The sequence below is a fragment of the Panthera leo genome, chromosome C1, assembly GCF_018350215.1.
Source record: "Panthera leo isolate Ple1 chromosome C1, P.leo_Ple1_pat1.1, whole genome shotgun sequence".
In the NCBI taxonomy this organism is placed as follows: domain Eukaryota; kingdom Metazoa; phylum Chordata; class Mammalia; order Carnivora; family Felidae; genus Panthera; species Panthera leo.
In genome coordinates, this window is record NC_056686.1 from 138,457,283 (window position 1) to 138,478,324 (window position 21,042).

A 21,042-nucleotide genomic window follows, 5' to 3' on the forward strand; every position below is an offset into this window, starting at 1 on the left:
CAAGCCACTAAAATTCATTTCACTAAAAGCCAATTCCCAAACTAATTTGCATATTTAAAGAAAGTAGAAAAATTAAAATGTCTGTAGAATTGTGGTAGATCTCAGAATATACACACACCCACAACCCACCCACCCCCACACACCACTTTTTGAATTTTATATTGTTGTTGCTAGAATTGTTTGTGGAATAAATTTGAATTATGTCCTAAGTGTAAGATCTATCCCTGATCCTGAGTGTTGGTGAGATGTAGGTACCTTTCATATCACAATATCTTTTCTGCTTTAACCTGTGTCTATTGGGCTTAAACCAAGCCATATAAACAAGGTGGGTCATAATGGAATCTTCGGGGGAGATGAAGGGAAAATGTTGTGGATATGCAGGGTTTTTTTTAATGTTAAATTTGGAAAAGAGGAGAAACTATTGTTTTTAGATATAAACTATAAAAATAAAGCATGACTAAATATTTTATGATGAATCTCTTTAGGAAATAAAGTTATCAGAATCTTAGGGGCAAAGAGAAGATTTTAATATTTAGCAAAAGAGGACATACAAGAGGGTTTCAAAAGTTTGAGAACCATGGCCTGAAATGCTTTCCCAAAACTACCCTTTTGTCACTTTAAGAAATTTATCAAGGGTCTTAAAATTTGGCAATTCCATTTTAACAAAGAATTCTCAGTAAATATGCCAAAAAGGCTGAAATATTTATCTCAGATTTATTTGTAGTTGCTAAAGTCTAGGAAAAAATCTATGTTCACAAGAGGGAAGTGAATAAATTATATATGTGTGTGTGTGTGTCTGTGTGTGTGTATCCCTAAAAATACTATCCAGCAATTAAAAATAATATTTTGGAAAAATATTTAATGCCATAGTAAAATGCTCAGGATGAAAATAAAGTACAAAGTGGTCATGATCCAATATTTAAAGGAAAAAGACATGTTTAGAACATGAAAAAAACTTGGATTCAGTACAACTTTGGAGAGCAACTTGGCAGTGTCTGAAAAATTGAGACTGTGCAGACTCTACAGCCTAACATTAATATGATTGATACACCAATAAATAAATAGTTCTATAATAATATGATAGAATACCATTCAGATGTTAAAAATTAACAAATTGGATCTACATGTCTGAAACAGGGACAGATCTATGTATCTCAACTGAGATAACTCTCAAACAGTGTTGAATTTTAAAAAGCAAGTTGCAGAATGATATATATGTGTAATAGTATTTATATAAAAATTTTGAAACACATATACCAATACCAAATATTGTTTACATATACATATACAGGGAATAAACATATAAAAGCAAAGCCTATAAGAATGAGGACCAGATTTATGATGGTGGTTGCCTTTAAGATGGAAGGGAAAGAAATAGGACTAAAAAGAGAGACGGGTGGGGGAGGGAGATAGTATTTAGCTCTATCTGTAATGGAGTTTTATTTTTAAAAATAAGCAAAACTGACAAAATGCTGACATTGTGAATTTGGAGTAGTGGTTTATTGTTATAATAATTTCTTTTTTAACATGTGCTTTTAAAATTTTCTAAAAACAACGATTAAAAGAAAGTACATTCAGGTTTGCAGTAGTTATTCAACACTGAGATTACAGTCCAATTTAATTTTCACCTTCAAACATCTCCGAATTTTCCAAATTCACAAATGAATGTTGAGGAAATAGGTGCCACTTACAGATAAATAAATGATAACTATGTAGATACTCGACCTCCACTCTGTGAGGACTCCCTAAGGCCCTTGCAATTGAGCTGCTTCTAGAAGGCTGAAGTATCAGCAAAAAAAGGATGGCTGCCCCATCCCCCCACCCCTCTTCCCCAGGGACAAAAGGAAGTTGAGGGCTGGCTGCCTGCATAGTGTAGAGATATAAAAGGGCCATGTCCCCTTTTGTAGCAACGTGGATGGAACTGGAGAGTGTTATGCTAAGTGAAATAAGTCATACAGAGAAAGACAGATACCATACGTTTTCACTCTTATGTGGATCCTGAGAAACTTAACAGAAGACCATGGGGGAGGGGAAGGAAAAAAAAAAAGAGGTTAGAGAGGGAGAGAGCCAAAACATAAGAGACTCTTAAAAACTGAGAACAAACTGAGGGTTGATGGGGAGTGTGAGGGAGGGGGGAGTGGGTGATTGGTATTGAGGAGGCCACCTGTTGGGATGAGCACTGGGTGTTGTATGGAAATCAATTTGACAATAAATTTCATATTAAAAAAAATAATAAAAAATAAAAAATAAAAACAATCCCCTCCTCAAAAATAAATAAATAAATAAATAAATAAATAAATAAATAAATAAATAAATAAAACGTCCATGTCCTGGGAAGGGAGGCAGGGGCATTAGTCTAAGTCAGTGGGTCTCAAACTTGAGCATGCATCAGAATCACCTGGAAGGCTTCTTAAAGAACAGAAGGGCCCCCAAGGTTTCTAATTCATTAAGTCTGGGGCCAGGCCTGTGAATTTATATTTCTGACAAGTTCTTGGGCATTATTGACAGTAATGGTTGTCCCAGCACCATGCTCTGAGAATTGCTGGTCTAAGCAAAACCCAGCCATCAGATATTTCTATTTTTCATTACTGAAATATGAGAGAGATATTTGGCAGGAATCAAGCCAATGTTATTATCTGGCGGATACACAAATTACTTAATGGAGTGAACCAGCCAGTCTTGGGGAAGTTGGAGTTGCATTCAAGAGCAGGCAAACAAAGAAGAAAGAGAAGGAGAAGGAGAAGGAGGAGGAGAAGGAGAAGGAGAAGAAGGCGAAGGAGGAGAAGAAGAAGAAAGAAGAAAGGAAAGAAAATAGGCATCAAATGATCACAAAGCTCAAAAACAGAAGTAGGGAGAATGAAAGCCAGTTCAATCTAATGATCACAAACCACTAAAGAGATTTCATTAGGAAAAGCAAATTAATAAAATGAGCATGAAAAAGGACTGTTAAAAAAAAAAAAAAAACAGGTTCAATAATCAGGGTCTGTCACTATTTGCCAAAACTGGGAGTCCAGAATGGCACAAAATTCATGCCTCTTTCCCATCTTCCACTAGCACTGGGAACTCTACTGGACCGGACTGACCCTTCCTTGCTCTCTCCATTCTTTCTCATCCTTCCTCCCTCTTTCCTTTATATTCTTCCTCACTGAACATCTCTTTAGTGCCAAACATTATACTGGACTATGGATAAAGAAGGGTCTCACCATCGTTGTACTGCAGCACATAGCATAACACCTCGTACATAATAGCTGTTGACTAACTGTGGAATGAAACGTCAATAAACTCATAAATGATCAACAGGGGTCATAGTTAAAGGTACAGTGGATGGGAGACAAGTAGGTCATTTCTGTGAGAAACATAGACACAATGGAGTGGCCCCAGCAATGCAAGTTAGCTTGAGACACCATTGGGAATGCTACTACTTGGCACTTTTCCTTATACCCCACATTTTTCCCAATAAATTTTTGCTACTTTTCCCATTGCCTGATGATGTTTACCACATCCATGCCCATGGTTTGTGACTTTCAGCTAAATGAGTATATGCTTCATTGCAACACTTTCTGTCTCAGCCCAAGCTGCAAATAGAGCTTATGCCTGAATACATGATGCCTTTTAGCATAAGGCATTCTCCTGTGAAGAAAGCTCAAAAAATGTCCAGAGCTAACTTAATTATGTAAGTTTTTTTAGGAATGTAAGTAAAGTAGTTATGTGTCTATTTACAGTTTCATTCATTGATTAAGTTATGCATACATATTTTAAACATCTAAAATATAAGTCCTTTTATTTAAATTTTTTGAAGTAATTTTAATATTTTCATATGAATCTTAAGTCTTTTAATACAGACCTTTCCAGAGCATAACACCTTCACTTTCAGTTAAGTTGTCTGAGACACAGCATTTTTTTTAACCTGTGGGTGATGCTGTCACTGGAAATTTTTATCACAAGCCACAAGTCCCACTTATATAACACTAGAATAATTATTTTCATTCATCTTTTAGTAAGTTTCATGAGTCCCACAGTATAATCACACATTATATATTAAATTGATTATAGAAAGGCTTGTATACCACAAGAAATAACACATTCTCCATTAGGAGTAAGTACTAAATCTTCTAAAAATTTATTTGCCATCTTTTCTTATTTAACAGATCCCTTAAGATGACCTCTTACAAGCTTTCCACCCTAGCCCTTATTGCTATTGTTTCAAGCCAGTATGTCTTCCCCAAGCAGCACCTTGTGACTTAATAAAGGAATTAACAGAGTACCCTGTAATGGATGGGAATTTGTAAATCTTAACTATAAAGCAACTCCCACTCTTATATGCAAGAACGGGGGGCTGGGGGTGGGGAAATCTCTTATATTTGGAAAGGTACTGTAGATTTCCTTTTAATTTTTTTCTTTAAAAAAATTTTCTTCTTCAGACTAATAAAATGATTAGAAAAGAAAAGTAAATCATAAGAATATTTACAATTAAAGAGTGAGAAAATGTAACTGGATTAACACACAACTTTCCAATTGTCAGAACCTAAGAGGTGATAAATTTTTCTTGTGAGTAAGAAGGAGGTTATGTGTGTGTGTGATATGCCATGATTATGGGTCTATCTTTAATAATTAGAAAGTTACATGTGATGAAGAGCAAGCAAGTTGATTTAACTAGAGTGAGTGGAACAAGTTGGAAGAAGAAAAGACGAATTTGACATGTGATGTTCATGGCAGAGAACATCAAAGTGTTTTGGTACACGTAGCAGTTTATTCCATTTTTAAAAGTGTGCGGCTTCTCGGTTTTTCAATATTAAATATACAGTTTACACATTTACATATGTTTCAGGCTACATTATTGGAATTTTGAAGACATGAAAACATCAGATGAACCAACCTGCAACATCTTGGATTCAGATTGGAAGATGAAGAGAAAGTTTAAAGAATGTGGCCTCTAAAGGCGGGTAGTACCTGGAAATATTAACCGACTCACACTGTAAAAATGAGACCGGTTTCTAGACAATAGAGGTTATTTTAGTCTGACATCAAGGTTCAAGACAAAATGTTGAACTAAAAACTTTACACTCCTCCCCTCCCCCACTTCAGACAGGTACCAGCATTGGTGAATATGATTTTCCTTAGTCAGAAGCACTCATTTTTACCCATGTAGACCATCCTTAGGAATTAAATATTGGTTATTTAATGTAGATTATAATGGGAAACTGATTTTTTCCACAATGGCAGATTTCAAGGACTTGGTTCCAAACTGAGCCGAAGCTTCCCAATGCATTTTGTACAGTCTGGGAAAAACTGTGCTGCACTGGCCATTTTTGAAGGCCATCATGCCCTGTAATATAAGGATATCATCTTATTGCTGATATCTTTGGAAAGTCCCAAGCAGACACAGAAAATGAATGGAGGCAAGGACTGTGACGGAGGGGACAAAGATGGAGGTCTTCCAGCTATACAAGTTCCTGTGGGTTGGCAGCGTCGTGTGGATCAAAACGGAGTGCTTTATGTCAGGTGAGCCTTGTTATTATCCGTGTCACCTCCAAGTTTGCAATCCCCAAATTAAGGAGGTAGAGTCTGTTCTTTTGAGGAACAAAATACTGTCACTGACAGCACCTCACATAAATTTGAATAAATGACCTTCCTGCTAGAAATATTTGAGCGTTTTATTCTGTACTGTTTTGCAATGTAAATTGCCTTAGGTTACAAGAGAGAATTTTTATGCATTACTTGTGTTTATATAAGGTGTCATTCTGTTTATCTCTGTAACAAGGATAAGGAAAAATATGAAGATTTCTAAAAGAAACATATAAGCACCGTTACCACATTCATAGGAAAATGTAAAATACTGGAAATAAACCCAATATTTCTTGACTGTATTATTCTGTCCTTCATCGTGCTTCCGCTGGCTTTTCTGATATAAGGTTGAGTGTTTTTATCTATAGACAGTTTCAATCATTAGTCTTCTTAATTCCTGATATTAACTAAAAATAATTTCCCTAATTTTTTCTGCGCAGTTTTAAATCTATTCCATTGCATATAACAGTAAAAGAGAAAAAGTCATGATGGAGATGGCTGTTCATATCACAAGTTAAAATCATACAAATAAAATGCAAATGCCTGCTTTTTAAAATTTTGGTGGCATATATCTTGTGTACAGCAAGTTGAATGGAATAACTGAACTGTTGCCAAGAAGTTTCAGGGTTTTCTTAACTGATATACAATATTATATTAGTTTCATTAGTACAACATAGTGATTCGACATTTGTATACTTTATGAAATTGTCACCTCAATAAGTCTAGTTACCATCTATTATCATACAAATTGTTACACTGACTATTCCCTATGCTGTACATTACCTCCCTATGTCTAACATGTTTTATAACTGAAAGATCTATTTTGTCCATCCTCCCATTCATCTCCCTCTGGCAACCACCAGTTTGTTTTCTATATCAATGAGTCTGTTTCTGCTTTGTTTGGTTTGGTCATTTGTTTTGTTCTTCAGATTCTACATATAAATGAAGTCATATGGTATTTATCTTTCTCTGACATATTTCACTTAGATACTACCCTCTAGGATCAACCATGTTGTCACAAATGGCAAGATCTCATCCTTTTTTTTATCACTGAGTAATATTCCCGTGTGTGTGTGTGTGTGTGTGTGTGTGTGTGCATGTACAAATCTCCTTTGTCCATTCATCTATCTATGAACACTGAGGGTGCTTCCATATCTTGGCTATTGCAAATAAAGCTGCAATGAACATAGGAGTGCATTTGTCTTTTTGAATTAGTGTTTTCATTTTCTTTGGTTAAATATCTAGAAGTGGTATGCATGGCCAATGCAGTGGAATTGCTAGATTGTATGGTATTTCTATTTTTAATTTTTTGATGAAGCTCCATGCTTTTTTCCAAACTTGCTGCTCCAATTTACATTCTTACCAATGGTGTGCAATGGTTCCCTTTCTCCCATCCTCACCAATACTTGTTATTTCTTATCTTTTTAATCACAATCATTCTGACATGTGTGAGAGGATATTTCATTGTGATTTTGATGTGCATTTCCCTGCTGGTTAGTGATATTGAGCATTTTTTCATATGCCTGTTGGCCATCTGTATGTCTTTGAAAAATGTCCAGTCAGGTCATCTGTACATTTTAAAATCTGAATGTTTGATTTTTTCATATTAAGTTGTAGGAGTTCTTTATATGTTTTGGATGTTAACCCCTTATTGTATATACCCTTTGTGAATATCTTCTCTCATTCAGTAAGTTGCAATTTTGTTTGTGGATGGTTTACTTCACTGTGTAAAAAGCTTTTTGGTACAATATAGTCCCATTTGTTTATTTCTGCTTTTGCTGTCCTTGCCTGAGATGACTGATCCAAAAAAATATTGCTAAGATGTCAAAGAGGTTACCGCTTATGTTTTCTTCTAAGAGTTTTATAGTTTCAGGGCTTATATTCTAGTCTTCAATTTTGAGCTTATTTTTGTGTGTGGTATAAGAAAGTGGTACAGTTTCCTTTTTCTGCATGTAGCTGTGTAGTTTTCCCAGTAACGCTTATTGAAGAGATTGTCTTTTCCCCATTGTACACTCTTGCCTTGTTTGTTGTTTATTAACTGACCATATAACCATGGGTTTATTTCTGGTCTTTCTAATTTGTTCCATTGATCATGGTGTCTGTTTTTGTGCTAGTTCTGGTACCATATTGTTTTTGATTACTATAGCTTTGTAGTTTAGTTTGAAATCAGGATTGTGACTACCTTCAGCTTTGTTCTTCTTTCTCAAGATTGATTTGGCTATTCAGGGTTTTTTCTCCTTTTTCATTTGTCACTTTATTCATTTGGATCCCCCCTTTTTTTTTCTTGATGAGTCTAGCTAAATGTTTTCTGATTTTGTTTATCTTTTCAAAGGACCAGCGTTTAGTTTCATTGATCTTTTCTATTTTTTTTTTTATTTTTAGTCTCTATTTCATTTATTTCCACTCTGATGTTTATTATTTCCTTCCTTCTACTAATTTTGGGTTTTGTTTCTTCTTTTTCTAGTTCATCTACGTTTAGGATTAAATTCTTTTTTGGAATTTTTCTTGCATCTTGAAGCAGGCCTGTATCATTATAAACATTCCTCTTAACACTTCTTTTGCTGCATCCCATAGGTTTTAGAATGTTGTGCTTATATATCTCAAAAGATTTAGAATTTTTCTTGTGTTTTGAAGCAGGCCTGTATCATTATAAACATCCCTTTTAACACTTCTTTTGCATCCGTAGGTTTTAGAATGTTGTGCTTATATATCTCAAAATATTTTTTGGTTTCTTCTTTGATTTCTTCATTGGCCATTGGTTGTTCAGTAGAATGTTGTTTAGTCTCCACGTATTTGTGGTTTTTCAATTTGTCTTCCTGTGATTGATTTCTAGTTTTATACTGTTGTGGTTTGAAAAGGTGCTTGATATGATTTAAACTTGTTGAGACTTACTCTGCAGTCAAATACGATGTATCCCGAAGGATGCTCCATGTGCACTTGAGATGGAATGTTCTGTATGTATCTGATAAGTCCATCAGGTCTAGTGGGTCATTTAAGGCCAGTGTTTCCTTACTGATTTTCTGTCTGAATGATCTACCCTTTGATGTAAGTGGGGTGTTAAAGTCCCCTACTTTTATAGTATTACTGTCAGTTTCTCCCTTTGTGTCTGTTAATATTTGCTTTATATATTTAGGTGCTACTATGTTAGGTAAATAAATATTTACAAATGTTATGTCTTCTTGTTGAATTGATCCCTTTATCATTTTGTAAATTTCCTTTTTTGTCTCTTGTTACAGCCTTTCTTATAAAGTCTATTTTGTGTGATATAAGTATTGCTACCCCAGTTTTGTTTTTGTTTCCATTTGCATAGAATATCTTTTTTTATCCCTTCAATTTCAGTCTGTGTGTGTGTTTAGATCTGAACTAAGTCTCTCATAGGCAGCATATAGATGGGTCTTGTTTTGTTTCTTTTAATCCATTCAGCCACCCTATGTATTTTGATTGGAACACTTAGTCCATTTACACTTAAAGCATTTATTGATAAGTGTGTACTTATTGCTATTATGTTCATTGTTTTCTGGTTGTTTTTGTAGTTCTTCTGTTCCTTTCTTCTCTTCCTCTCTTCCTCTGTGATTTGATGATGTTCTTTAGTTTTATGTTTGGATTCCTTTCTTTTTATTTTCTTGTGTATCTATTTTAGGTTTTTGGTCACCATGAGGTTCATATATAACATCCTATACATATAGAAATCTATATTAAGTTGGTGGTTGCTTAAGTTTGAAAGCATTCTAAAAGCATTACATGTTTGCTCTTCTCCCCACATTTTATGTTTTTGATGTCATGTTTTGCATCTTTTTATTTTGTGCATCTTTTCATTATTGTAGATATAATTGATTTTACTACTTTTGTCTTTTAACCTTCATACTAGCTTTACAAGAGGTTGATCCACTACCTTTTCTATGTTTGCCTATACCAGTGGGATTTTTTTTCTTTCATATATTTTCTTATTTCTAGTCATGGCCTTTTCCACTTTCCCTTTAATAGGTCTTTTTTTTTTAAGTTTAATTACTTATTTTGAGAGAGAGAGAAAGAGAGAGAGAGAGAGAAGGGGACAGGGCCAAGAGAGAGAGAAAGAATCCCAAGCAGTCTCCATGCTGTCAGTACAGAGCCCAACACAGGGCTCTAACTCACCAACGTGAGATCAGACCTGAGCAGAAATCAAGAGTCAGACGCTTAACCTAGGGAACCACCCAGGCGCCCAGTTTAACAGTGCTTATAAAGCAAGTTTAGTTGTGTTTAACTCCTTTAGCTTTTGCTTGTCTGGGAAAATTTTTATCTTCCCCTTCAGTCCTGATTGATAACTTAGCCGGGTAAAGGATCCTTGGTTGTAAGCTTTTTCCTTTCGCTACTTTGAATATATCATGTCACTACCTTCTGGCCTGAAAATTTTCTGCTGAAAATTCAGCTGATAGTCTTATGGGTGTTCACTTATATGTAACTAAATTGCTTTTCTCTGGCTTTTTTTAAGGATTCTCTCTTTATCTTTAATTTTTGACATTTTAATTATAATGTGTCTTGGTGTAGATCTCTAGATTCATCTTGTTTGGGACTCTCGTGCTTCCCAAACCTGGATGTCTGTTTCCTTCCCCAGGTCATGAACATCTTCAACTATAATTTTTTCAAATAAGTTTTCTGACACTTTCATTTCTTCCTTCTACTAATGAAACCCCTATATGTAATGCGAATGTTAGTATGCTTGATGTTGTTTCAGGGATTTCTTAAACTTTACTTATTTATTTAAATTATTTTTTCTTTTTGTCATTCAGTTTAGGCAGTTTCCATTACTCTGTCTTCTAGATTGCTGATCCATTCTTCTGTGACATCTTTTCGGCTCTTTATTCCCCCTAATGTATTTTTCAGTTCTGTTATGATATTCTTCAGCTCTGATTGGTACTTATATTTTCTCTCTCCTTGTTCAAGTTCTGTGTTCATCCATTGTTCTCACAAGTTCAGTAAGCATGTTTATAACCATTAACTTTGACCTCTTTATCAAATAGATTGTTTATCTCTATTTGTTTAGTTCTTTTTCTGAGGTTTTGTCTTGTTCTTTTGAACATATTTCTCTGTCTCCTCATTTTGCCTACCTCTCTGTGTTTATTTCTATGTATTAGGCATTTCAGCTATCTCCCGGTCTTGAAGGAGTAGTTTTATATATGAGATGTCCTATGGGCCCAGAAATGAAATCCTACCTGGCCACCAGAGCCATCTGCTACAGGGGTGTCCCTTGTGTGGACAGCAGTTACCCTTCTGTGGTAGTGTGGCCACAAATGCTGTGGATGTAATTGTGGATAGGGCTGGCTCCTGGCCTGGATGGCTGTATGGCACTGGGGTAACTGCTACGGACATGCTAGTGGGCACAACTAGGGTCCTGCTTGCTGCAAGGCTGGTGGAGGTACAAGGTTGTGGAGAGTTCTCAGCAGGGCATACCCTGTTTGCATTAGTGGTCTAGTAGAACGATTCCAAAATAGTGCCCACCAGTGCAGCATGGCAGAATGAGGTAGCAGAAATGACTGTCGCCAGGGTCTCAGTCCTTGAGAAGAGGCCTTGCTGCCTCTTGCCTCTCCAGAAGGCTCACCAAGATTGGTAAGTAGGTATCCTTCACCTATGGTCTATGCGCTTTTCAATTGAGTGTTTTTGCTCTGGTTTCTGGGCCGAGTCAGTCTGTGCATTAGCCTTTTGAGACCAGATTTTTTCCCTATAATTAGGTAGTTTTTTCCAGACATATTCTCTGTTAGTTTTCAAAGCCAGCTACTTGGGGGGCTTGTCCCTCCTATGTAGGATCTAAGGGTTGGACTGCCTGATATGGAGGCAACCCACATCAGCAAAATCTCTTGCTTTTAAGGGACAAATATCATACCTTTGAGATCCTTCTCGACCATGGAACTTCCTCCCTAGAGTTCTTTTCCTTATTGAGACTGTTTCTCTGCCTCTTCCATCCATTTCAGTGCTGCCGTCTGTTGTGGAGATTCTGTTCATCTAGTTTCTAGGTCTTCGTGTTGTAGTTGTAGATTCATTATGTCCATGGGTGGAGCTGAGCTCAGGATCTTCCTACACTGCCATCTTGAACCTTGATCAAGTTTTAGTCTTATTATTAAACAAGTGGCACCTAAGTTACTTATTTTTTTCTAATTTTTTTTTTTTAACGTTTCTTTATTTTTGAGACAGAGACAGAGCATGAACTGGGGAGGGTCAGAGAGAGAGGGAGACACAGAATCTGAAACAGGCTCCAGGCTCTGAGCAGTCAGCACAGAGCCTGACGCGGGGCTCGAACTCACAGACCAGCGAGATCATGACCTGAGCCGAAGTCGGACGCTTAACCGACTGAGCCACCCAGGCACCCCTAAGTTACTTATTTTGTAGTTTATCAGTAAGTGTATGAAAGCTTATGATAACAAATCTTTCTTTGTGATATAATTAAAAAACTATTAGAAACAGGCTTAGGACTTTTTAAAAGATATCACGTTGTATCATTACATTAATGCTCTTTTTTTCAGTGTGATGATTTGTATCGCAGCTTCAGTGGAATTCTCCATTTGTGCAAAGATGTATTTATATGAATGAGGTATTTTCTATGATATGAATACAAACAATTTCATGCCTTAATAACTCAAAAGTCAGTTCAGATTCTATCTCAGGTGTGTTTGCTTTGTTTGAGGTGTTTGTTGAGGTAAACTTAATTACCTGTTGAAATTCTTTTGCACATAAGTATTTCTGCAATGGTATAGATGTGCTCTATGTTAATTGGAGTGAAGGTATAAGAAAGCAGAGAATGTGGAGCTCACCCCACAGTAGATAAGATGGACAAGGTCATATGGGATAACTTTTTCCAAGTTTCCTATTGCCAATGCTATTAAAAACTACTAAAAATACTTTCTTATAAATATAGCGAGATTTCAATGTTGTTGTTTATATTTGTGGTTATTCTAGTCTGTAGGGAGCAAATATATTCATCTTAGAGCAAATGACTCTAAAATCTTGATAATTTAATTTTTTTACTTCATCTTATAAAACTACATAAGAAAGATACATCAGCTTTTCAGACTGCTGAGAGCTGAGTGAAACCAAGTTAAGTCTGGGAATCTGTCATTTATCTTGTTCATTCATGATTTGCCAAGTGTAAGTAGACTTCATTATCATTTAGTGTGAGTTCTCCAAATTCAAATCTATACACTGAGAATTATTGTGGAAGCAAACTTTGTCAGATAAGGTAAAATACCATCAAATAAATTAAGTCAGCATGGTTTTTTATTTGTTTGTATATATAACTGGTTAAATTAGTACTTAAACATGGATAGGAAGCTAGCCCTCCTTCTGTAGCTCCCTTCTCAATGTGCAGTTTGCTTGTGATTTTTAGGTAGTCTCCAGCTGCTCCTGCTTCAGGGTGGCATTGAGGCTGCACCTTAAATTTCCCACCTGCTTCCAATCTTTTGAGCTTTATCTGTGCCATAAGACTTGTAGCTATTTTTTATGTTAATTATTACTCACAAAAGTTAATTAAAGAGCTACAACTGAAGGAAAGAACTCAACTGACTGATTGAGAGGAAATGTTTTTAAGTGTCTAGAGTAGAGTACTCTAATAGAATTCAGGAATTCTTGTCTTCATGTTTAATTTTACCATTAGATTCCTCTAGGATTCAGTTCATACACTTTCTTTAACTGTAAAATGCTAGGCAGTTTCTTTTCACAAAATTCATGAATTCTTCACAAGACAACTGAATGGTAATCTTGTTTTATCAACACTACCAGACTTTCAAAAGCATGAGATTGCCCCTACCACTGGGGTGGAACTCGAGTCTGTAATATGGGAATTATTACTTTTTACATATCATCTGAAAAAAAGTATTCGTCTAAACAAATGAATGTTTCAGTCAACAAAATTGAGGATTTTAAATGAGATTTTCTATGTGCATAAGTCACTTCTTTGACTGTCCATAAATAAAATATGAATTGCATTTTAAAACTGGTTTATGTATAAAAACAATTTTTTTAATTTATTGATCTTTGAGAGACAGAGAGAGATAGAGCATACGTGGGGGAGGAGCAGAGAGAGAGGGAGACACAGAGTCCGAAGCAGGCTCCAGGCTTCGAGCTGTCAACACAGAGCCTGAGGCGGGGCTCAAACTCACAAACCGTGAGATCATGACCTGAGCCGAAGTCAGACACCCAACCGACTGAGCCACCCCGGCGCCCCTTATTTATGTATAGATATGAAACTATTACCTGTGTTTTTATGCAAGCAGTCTGCCCCCAGTAGAGTAATGCTTTGTATACAACATGGAGAGTATTTTTTCTGGATAAATTCGATCAGAAGACTAAAGTGAAAGTTTTAGTAAATAGTCACAAATAAAAGCTATTCTTGAATGAAAAGTATATAATAGTTTTCAAAGCATAATATCTATTTAATACTATTAAAATCAACATATTAATACAGATTGCCCATTTTAAACTAACCCTCATTGTAAATACAAATCAAAAGACTTGTCCTACCATCTGAATTTGTACCTAACCTGTAGACTTGAACTTGATCAGTATTCACAGAAAATACTGCGTTTTGTGACCACAGAGCAGTAACATTGAGAGCATTACCCCCAATTACCAGCCAGAAGATGTACACAGCACCTTCTGACATCTAAAACCCTGTTTTCTTACAGAGTTCGTGATCTTTGTCAGTTCTGCATTGCTCCTCTTTCCTTGCCAAAATGGTTTGGTTCCCAGTACAATTTGAGTTGGACCATACTTATCTATCTACAAAGAAACATTGCAGGGAAATGTTTGGGGATTGGGGAAAAAAAGAGAAATCTGTTTTTAACATTGGGACAGTTTGGTTCTAGATTCCAAGATTAAAAGGAAGAACTTGCTGGCCACAACTTTTGTAGACTTAATGACTTTCTGGTTTGACTTCCAACATGTTTCTAAATTTCAGTCTTTCCTCAAACAGCTTTTAAAAGTAGATCTACTTTAAAATAATGATTACTTTCATGTAGTTTTCTCATTCCTCTCTTGCCTGTTTCTGTACTTTCTTAAGGATAGCATTCTTTGCCATTCTTAGTCCACTCTTGGTTTTCAAAATACTTCTATTTAATTTTCTATGAAAATCTCTATTTTTCTGAGAAATAGTTTGGTTAGAAGAAAGACCGATAGTGTTAAAAGATGTAATTTAGCAGATAACATAATATTGACAAAGAAAATGATTTTCCTTAATAGGAAAATGTTATCTTTTGAAGGACAGTAAGACTTAAGTTACGCCTTTTTTCATATAATATGTGCAGTCAGAATTATTTCCTGATTTTTTTTTTTAACTTTTTTTACAGTCCCAGTGGGTCTTTGTTATCTTGCTTGGAGCAGGTTAAAACATACCTGCTTACTGACGGAACATGCAAGTGTGGCTTGGAATGTCCTCTTATTCTTCCCAAGGTAACCATTTCACAACACATCTATTGGCCATTTTGTTTTTTGTTTTTTGTTTTTTTAAGTGTTTCATATATTTTTCTCATCTGGCATTTCATTTGTATATTACTTCTCCAATCATATATGCATTTTAAAGTCTTTATCTAATTAGATATCTTTTGCATGCACTCTGGAATGCTTAAAATTGTAGAAAATGGTTCAAGTCCCAGTCATTTTCAAAGGTGACAAACCTATATTCATATTAAATATTTCACCAAAATCTTTTTAACACCTTTTCATTTGAGCTATACCCATGCCCATTATTTAATAGCACAATATTTTCTTCCTTACTATAACTACTCAATCTGCAATATTATTTTTTGCATGAGTGTTGATAAATCTGCAACAAATACTTTTAAAATCGCAAAGCTGAACCCTCTGAGCCAAAAGTAAAACTGTTTTAGTCCTTTGCAAGGTAAAAAAATACAGTTATTTTTAATGACAAAGTATTATTTTAGAGTAGAATAGAAACAGTAGAATAGAAACTCTGAGTATCTATTATGTGCTAATTTTAGAACTAAAGATTAATAGACCACTTTTTCCTTTTATTTGTTTCACCTCATTCCACACACACATACCGCCACAAAGCATTGGAAACAGCCTATCAATATATACACAGCAAGTAAGATTTTTTAAAAATAGAGTAATGGACTTTTTAAATCCATGAAAAAGTAATATTAATATAGTAATTAAATAAAGCCAAAGAAAAAGTTAACATGTAGCAATGTCAGCTTTTAGGGTTGTTGTTGGTTTTTTTTTAACTATACCTCATCTGTTTTTGTACTGTTATAACATCAGGAAGTATCTAAAATTAAAAACATTATCAGGTATTATACCTTTCCATATACTTACCTTGGCTATCTTAGAATTAGGATAATTTTCATTATTTACTTTATCACTAAAAACCATGAGTCCAGCAGAAGTATTTATTGTATTATATATAAAACTGTTTTTCTTAAATTTAAAAACTCAAGACACTTTTATTCAGATATATGCCCTAATCTATGCAAAACTTTTTTTTTGATGATAAGATTTTTTTAATCTGATGTTTTTACAGACATATTCTAACAGAGGCTGTGCTTTTTCCAGGTGTTTAATTTCGATCCTGGAGCTGCTGTGAAACAGAGAACCGCAGAAGATGTTAAAGCAGATGAAGATGTCACAAAGCTATGCATACATAAAAGAAAAATCATTGCAGTGGCCACACTTCATAAGAGCATGGAAGCCCCACATCCTTCTCTGGTGCTCACCAGTCCTGGGGGAGGAACAAGTATGTAATACGGTGAAGGGTTTAGAAATTTGCCTCTGCAACTTCTCTCCCAGAAGAGTCACTGGAAATCACTCTGCGAAGCATTTTCTGAGTCCCCTTTTAAAACATACACAGTGCTTCTAAAGTTGTCTGTGTTTTATCATTTTTTTTACAGATAGCAAATTAGTTCTGAAAAATTCCTACAAAGTTGTTTCCCCACATTTCCTATTTAAATCCTTGAGTTAACTGAGCAGAATAAACACCAATTAGCACATCCAAATGCTGTGCAAGTATGTAGAGCTGAGCTCACAAAATAGAAGGTGCCATCAGTTTTTAGGAAACAAAAGTCACCTTTTTGCTAGAGCTGGAATGGATGTGGTTTCAAGTCCTCCCCCACAAGTAGCAATATCATCCAGAGTGTTGTTCTTTCAGTCACTGAATAGCTATTTATTGAACACCTACTAAGAGAAGTCACTTTGTCAGGAGCTTTTTATACCTCCACCAAACACACACACACACACACACACACACACACACACACACACACATATACTTTTATTTTTTTTTTAATTTAAAACGTGCAGAAAAATTACATAAACAGTTCACCAAGCACTCATGTACCCTTTGCTCAGATTCAACAATTAACATTTTGTGGCAGAAGTTGCAATTATTCTGACAGTTCATCTCTAAAGATTTCAAAACACATGGATGTTCTCCTATATAAACCACAATCTAATTATCACATTCAAAAAATTTAACACTGATGATAATATTATTATCTAAAATTCAGTGTATATTCTAACTGCTCCAGTTGTCCTAATAATTTCTTACAGTTTTTTAAACCCAGGATGCAATCAAAGATTGTACAACTGCATTAACTTTTTTTTTTAATTTTTTTTTTAACGTTTATTTATTTTTGAGACAGAGAGACAGAGCATGAACGGGGGAGGGTCAGAGAGAGAGGGAGACACAGAATCTGAAACGGGCTCCAGGCTCTGAGCCATCAGCACAGAGCCCGACGCCGGGCTCGAACTCACGGACCGCGAGATCGTGACCTGAGCCGAAGTCACCCGCTTAACCGACTGAGCCACCCAGGCGCCCCTGCATTAACTTTTTATACTTCTTTAATCTACACCAATTTCCCAGTCTTTTGAAATCTATTTTTGAAGAGTCTGGGTCAGTTTTACAGGTGTTTCTCATTTCAGATATGCCTAATTGTTTCCAGATATTTATTCATACTCAGGTTAAACACAGTTTGGTAGAAATACTGCATAGGTAATGTTATGTCCTCATTAGAAGACACATATGTCAGTTTATCCCATATTGATGACATTAAGTTCGAGTGCTTGGATAAAGTTAGGTATATCCAATTTCTCTGTTGTTAAGGTAACTCTTCCCTTTTCTCTGTTGTTAAGGTAACTCTTCCCTTTATAACTAATATGTAGTTTGTGGAATTATACTTTGAGACTGAGGAAATTTTTTTTGTATGGGCTAGGATATGAACTCCTTCCAAAATATTACAATATTTTGAATGATATTTCAAGATAAAACATGGCTGAGCACCAAAGCATTTGTTTATGAAGGCAAATTATACATTGTTCTGCAGAGTTCTGAAAATTAGGGATGATACGTATAACCTGCAGTGATCAGAGAAATCTTTAGCCCTGGAAAATGGTTAAGATTTGGACATATGAGGGAAATAAGAAAATTCTTATTCAGGATGAGTGGTGCGTAATTAAGAGACGATGTGGAAACTAGTCTGACTTGAATGGAAGATTAAACCTGTATAAGTAAGTTGGGACCAAATTACTGACAGCTTTAGATACAAAGAGGAACAGTTGTGACATCATACAGGTAATTAAAGATTCACACTTAGAACTCATGTGAAGAGAGTAGGAAGAGACAAATTTGGCAGTTATTAGCAGAGAGCTCTTCTTCAAGAACCCTCTAACCTTTGAACTTTAACAGGAATGATCAGAAAAAAATTGCTCCACAAAGGTATGTAAGAAAAAAAAATTAGGAAATTTTTTTTTCTCTTAATGAGCTACATTTTCTTAAACTAAAAGATATTGCAACAATTAAAAGACCTATTTAATAGTAATAAATTATTTGAAGTATACCATTATCTTGCCACCTTGATATAACTGTTCTCATTTTTGCATATCACCCTGCATATATCTGCTGCCGCTCTCATATCACATTATATCAATTTTACCTCTTTCTACAAAGTCTGCCTTGTTGCTTTTTTAATGACCCTAGTAGTATCTTTTTTTTTTATTTTTTTTAACGTTTATTTATTTTTGAGACAGAGAGAAACAGAGCATGAACGGGGGAGGGTCAGAGAGAGAGGGAGACACAGAATCCGAAACAGCCTCCAGGCTCTGAGCGGTCAGCACAGAGCCCGACGCTGGGCTCAAACTCACGGACCGTGAGATCATGACCTGAACCCAAGTTGGCCGCTTAACTGACTGAGCCACCCAGGCACCCCTGACCCTACTAGTATCTTGATCTAGGTCCTTTGTCATACCCTATACATACAAATTTCATTATTGAAATTAAACGTAAATCTTTAACTAGTACAGGTATAAGAGGTGTATCTCCATCCGCTTTTAAAACGATATGCTTTATGGGGTGTCTGGGTGTCTCAGTCAGTTAAGCGTCCCACTCTTGATTTCGGCTCAGGTCATAATCACATGGTTCATGACACTGAGCCCCACATCGGGCTCTGTACTGGCAGCATGGAGCCTGCTTGGAATTCTCTCTCTTTCCCTCCTCTCTGCCTCACCCCTGCTTGCTCTCTCTCTCTCTCAAAATAAATAAACATTTTTAAAAAAAACCCTAAAACCTCTGCTTTTAAAAAATGATACGCTTGGGGCGCCTGGGTGGCTCAGTCGGTTAAGCGTCCGACTTCAGCTCAGGTCACGATCTCGCGGTCCGCGAGTTCGAGCCCCGCGTCGGGCTCTGGGCTGATGGCTCAGAGCCTGGAGCCTGCTTCTGATTCTGTGTCTCCCTCTCTCTCTGCCCCTCCCCCGTTCATGCTCTGTCTCTCTCTGTCTCAAAAATAAATAAATGTTAAAAAAAAAAAATTTAAAAAATGATATGCTTTATTGGATTAGTTGCTATTCTTTCACTAGCTTCAGACATAGTGTTTATTTCAAATTCCTAATATTGAACTATATTATGGGGTTGGGATTTAAGTAATTAAAAGTTAAGAAGACTCATATAGTAGTTTACATCTCTCTTTATTTTGCATGCATAAGGATATATTTGGTTTCTGTTTATTCTTTTGAAAGGTCTACTTGAGTGTACATGAAAACACTTGATGAGTGCCTAGCATTTCTATTTGCCAATTCTTATACTACTTAATTCCTAAACGTAACATAACATCAGCATGACTTGTTTATTCAGTATTCCTGTCATTTTAAAGATGGTAACTATTTTTCCCCAGGTATGGAAGACATCCTTTCTAAACCACAGCTGTTTTCTAAATTCTGTTGAATATAAGGATGCCAACGTCTGTATATTGTATAAACTGTACACTGTATAAACACTCAGAACAGACACAACTCAGTGGTTTTGTTACTAAAGAAGACACGGTTGGGGCGCCTGGGTGGCGCAGTCGGTTAAGCGTCCGACTTCAGCCAGGTCACGATCTCGCGGTCTGTGAGTTCGAGCCCCGCGTCAGGCTCTGGGCTGATGGCTCGGAGCCTGGAGCCTGTTTCCGATTCTGTGTCTCCCTCTCTCTCTGCCCCTCCCCCGTTCATGCTCTGTCTCTCTCTGTCCCAAAAATAAATAAAAAACGTTGAAAAAAAATTAAAAAAAAAAAAAAAAAAAAAAAAAAAAAAAAGAAGACACGGTTAATCACATAATAATGCTAGTGATGTTACTGCAGACACCTGTGTTCTCACTAGATGCTATGTGCAATGCTCCAAGTATTTTTCATATTTTATTCCTTTAATTATAAACCTTAAAATTCTGTCTTTAACAAGAAAATAAGTTGACTTTATCGGCTGCAATTCTCTTATATCATTAGTTCTCAACTTTTCATATATTATATGCAGAAACCACCGTATCAAATAATCTCTACCATACTAGAAATAGAAAGCCCACTTTTCCAAGAAAACTATATGTTCACTGCATTCTCTTATTTCTTTAATATACCCTGCCTAGTCTTCGCTTTACCCCAGATTGATAACCACAGTCTTAGAAATTGTTATGATATAATTTGACCTATATATGATCTAACAGATAGGAAAAGGGTATTTATCTTAAGTCTACAGTTATCCATTTAAGTAAAGATACCTCTAACTACAAGTGGATCCAAGTATACTTGCTAATATATTGCAAGTCTCGGAATTGGGGTGGCCAGTTTATGGTATACATGGGACCACTTTCATATCCCGTGCCTGTAAGACTCATTGGCATTTTCTCACAGAGCCCAGCTGGAGTTCGACATCTTTCTACATAGCTCTCTAAGCAGCCACCACCAGTTGATGGGAATTGGCATACGAAACTGATTGTATTTGCCATCTCTGTTTTAAAAGGCACAACTTTATAAATAGTTAAACATCCTTAGGGGCTAAAAAAACTTAAACTTAGACTTCGGACATGATAAAATGAAAATTCTGTGTGATGAGCCAGCTTGCTTTTGTTGCCTATATTCTGTCTGATCTCCAAAGAAACTGAAGGGATTCCAAAAAGCCAGAGAGGGAGCGATGCTTTCTGCAAAAAGAGAATACTCGATTGGAAACCAGTACTGAAGATTTTAGCATTCTGAGTAA

The 21,042-nt window shown here is 35.9% G+C and overlaps 1 protein-coding gene across 2 annotated transcripts in view; it reads left to right on the plus strand.

Annotated features, from left to right (window-relative positions):
- The window catches only part of MBD5 (methyl-CpG binding domain protein 5), a 159,776-nt gene that overhangs the window by 92,097 nt on the left and 46,637 nt on the right, over window positions 1-21,042 (plus strand). For both annotated transcript variants that reach the window (XM_042948725.1, XM_042948726.1), the window contains 3 exons: window positions 4,829-5,502; window positions 14,877-14,979; window positions 16,102-16,282. In XM_042948725.1, the coding sequence (XP_042804659.1) occupies window positions 5,390-5,502; window positions 14,877-14,979; window positions 16,102-16,282 (397 nt within the window). In that variant the 5' untranslated portion in view covers window positions 4,829-5,389. The remainder of the gene's footprint in view (window positions 1-4,828; window positions 5,503-14,876; window positions 14,980-16,101; window positions 16,283-21,042) is intronic.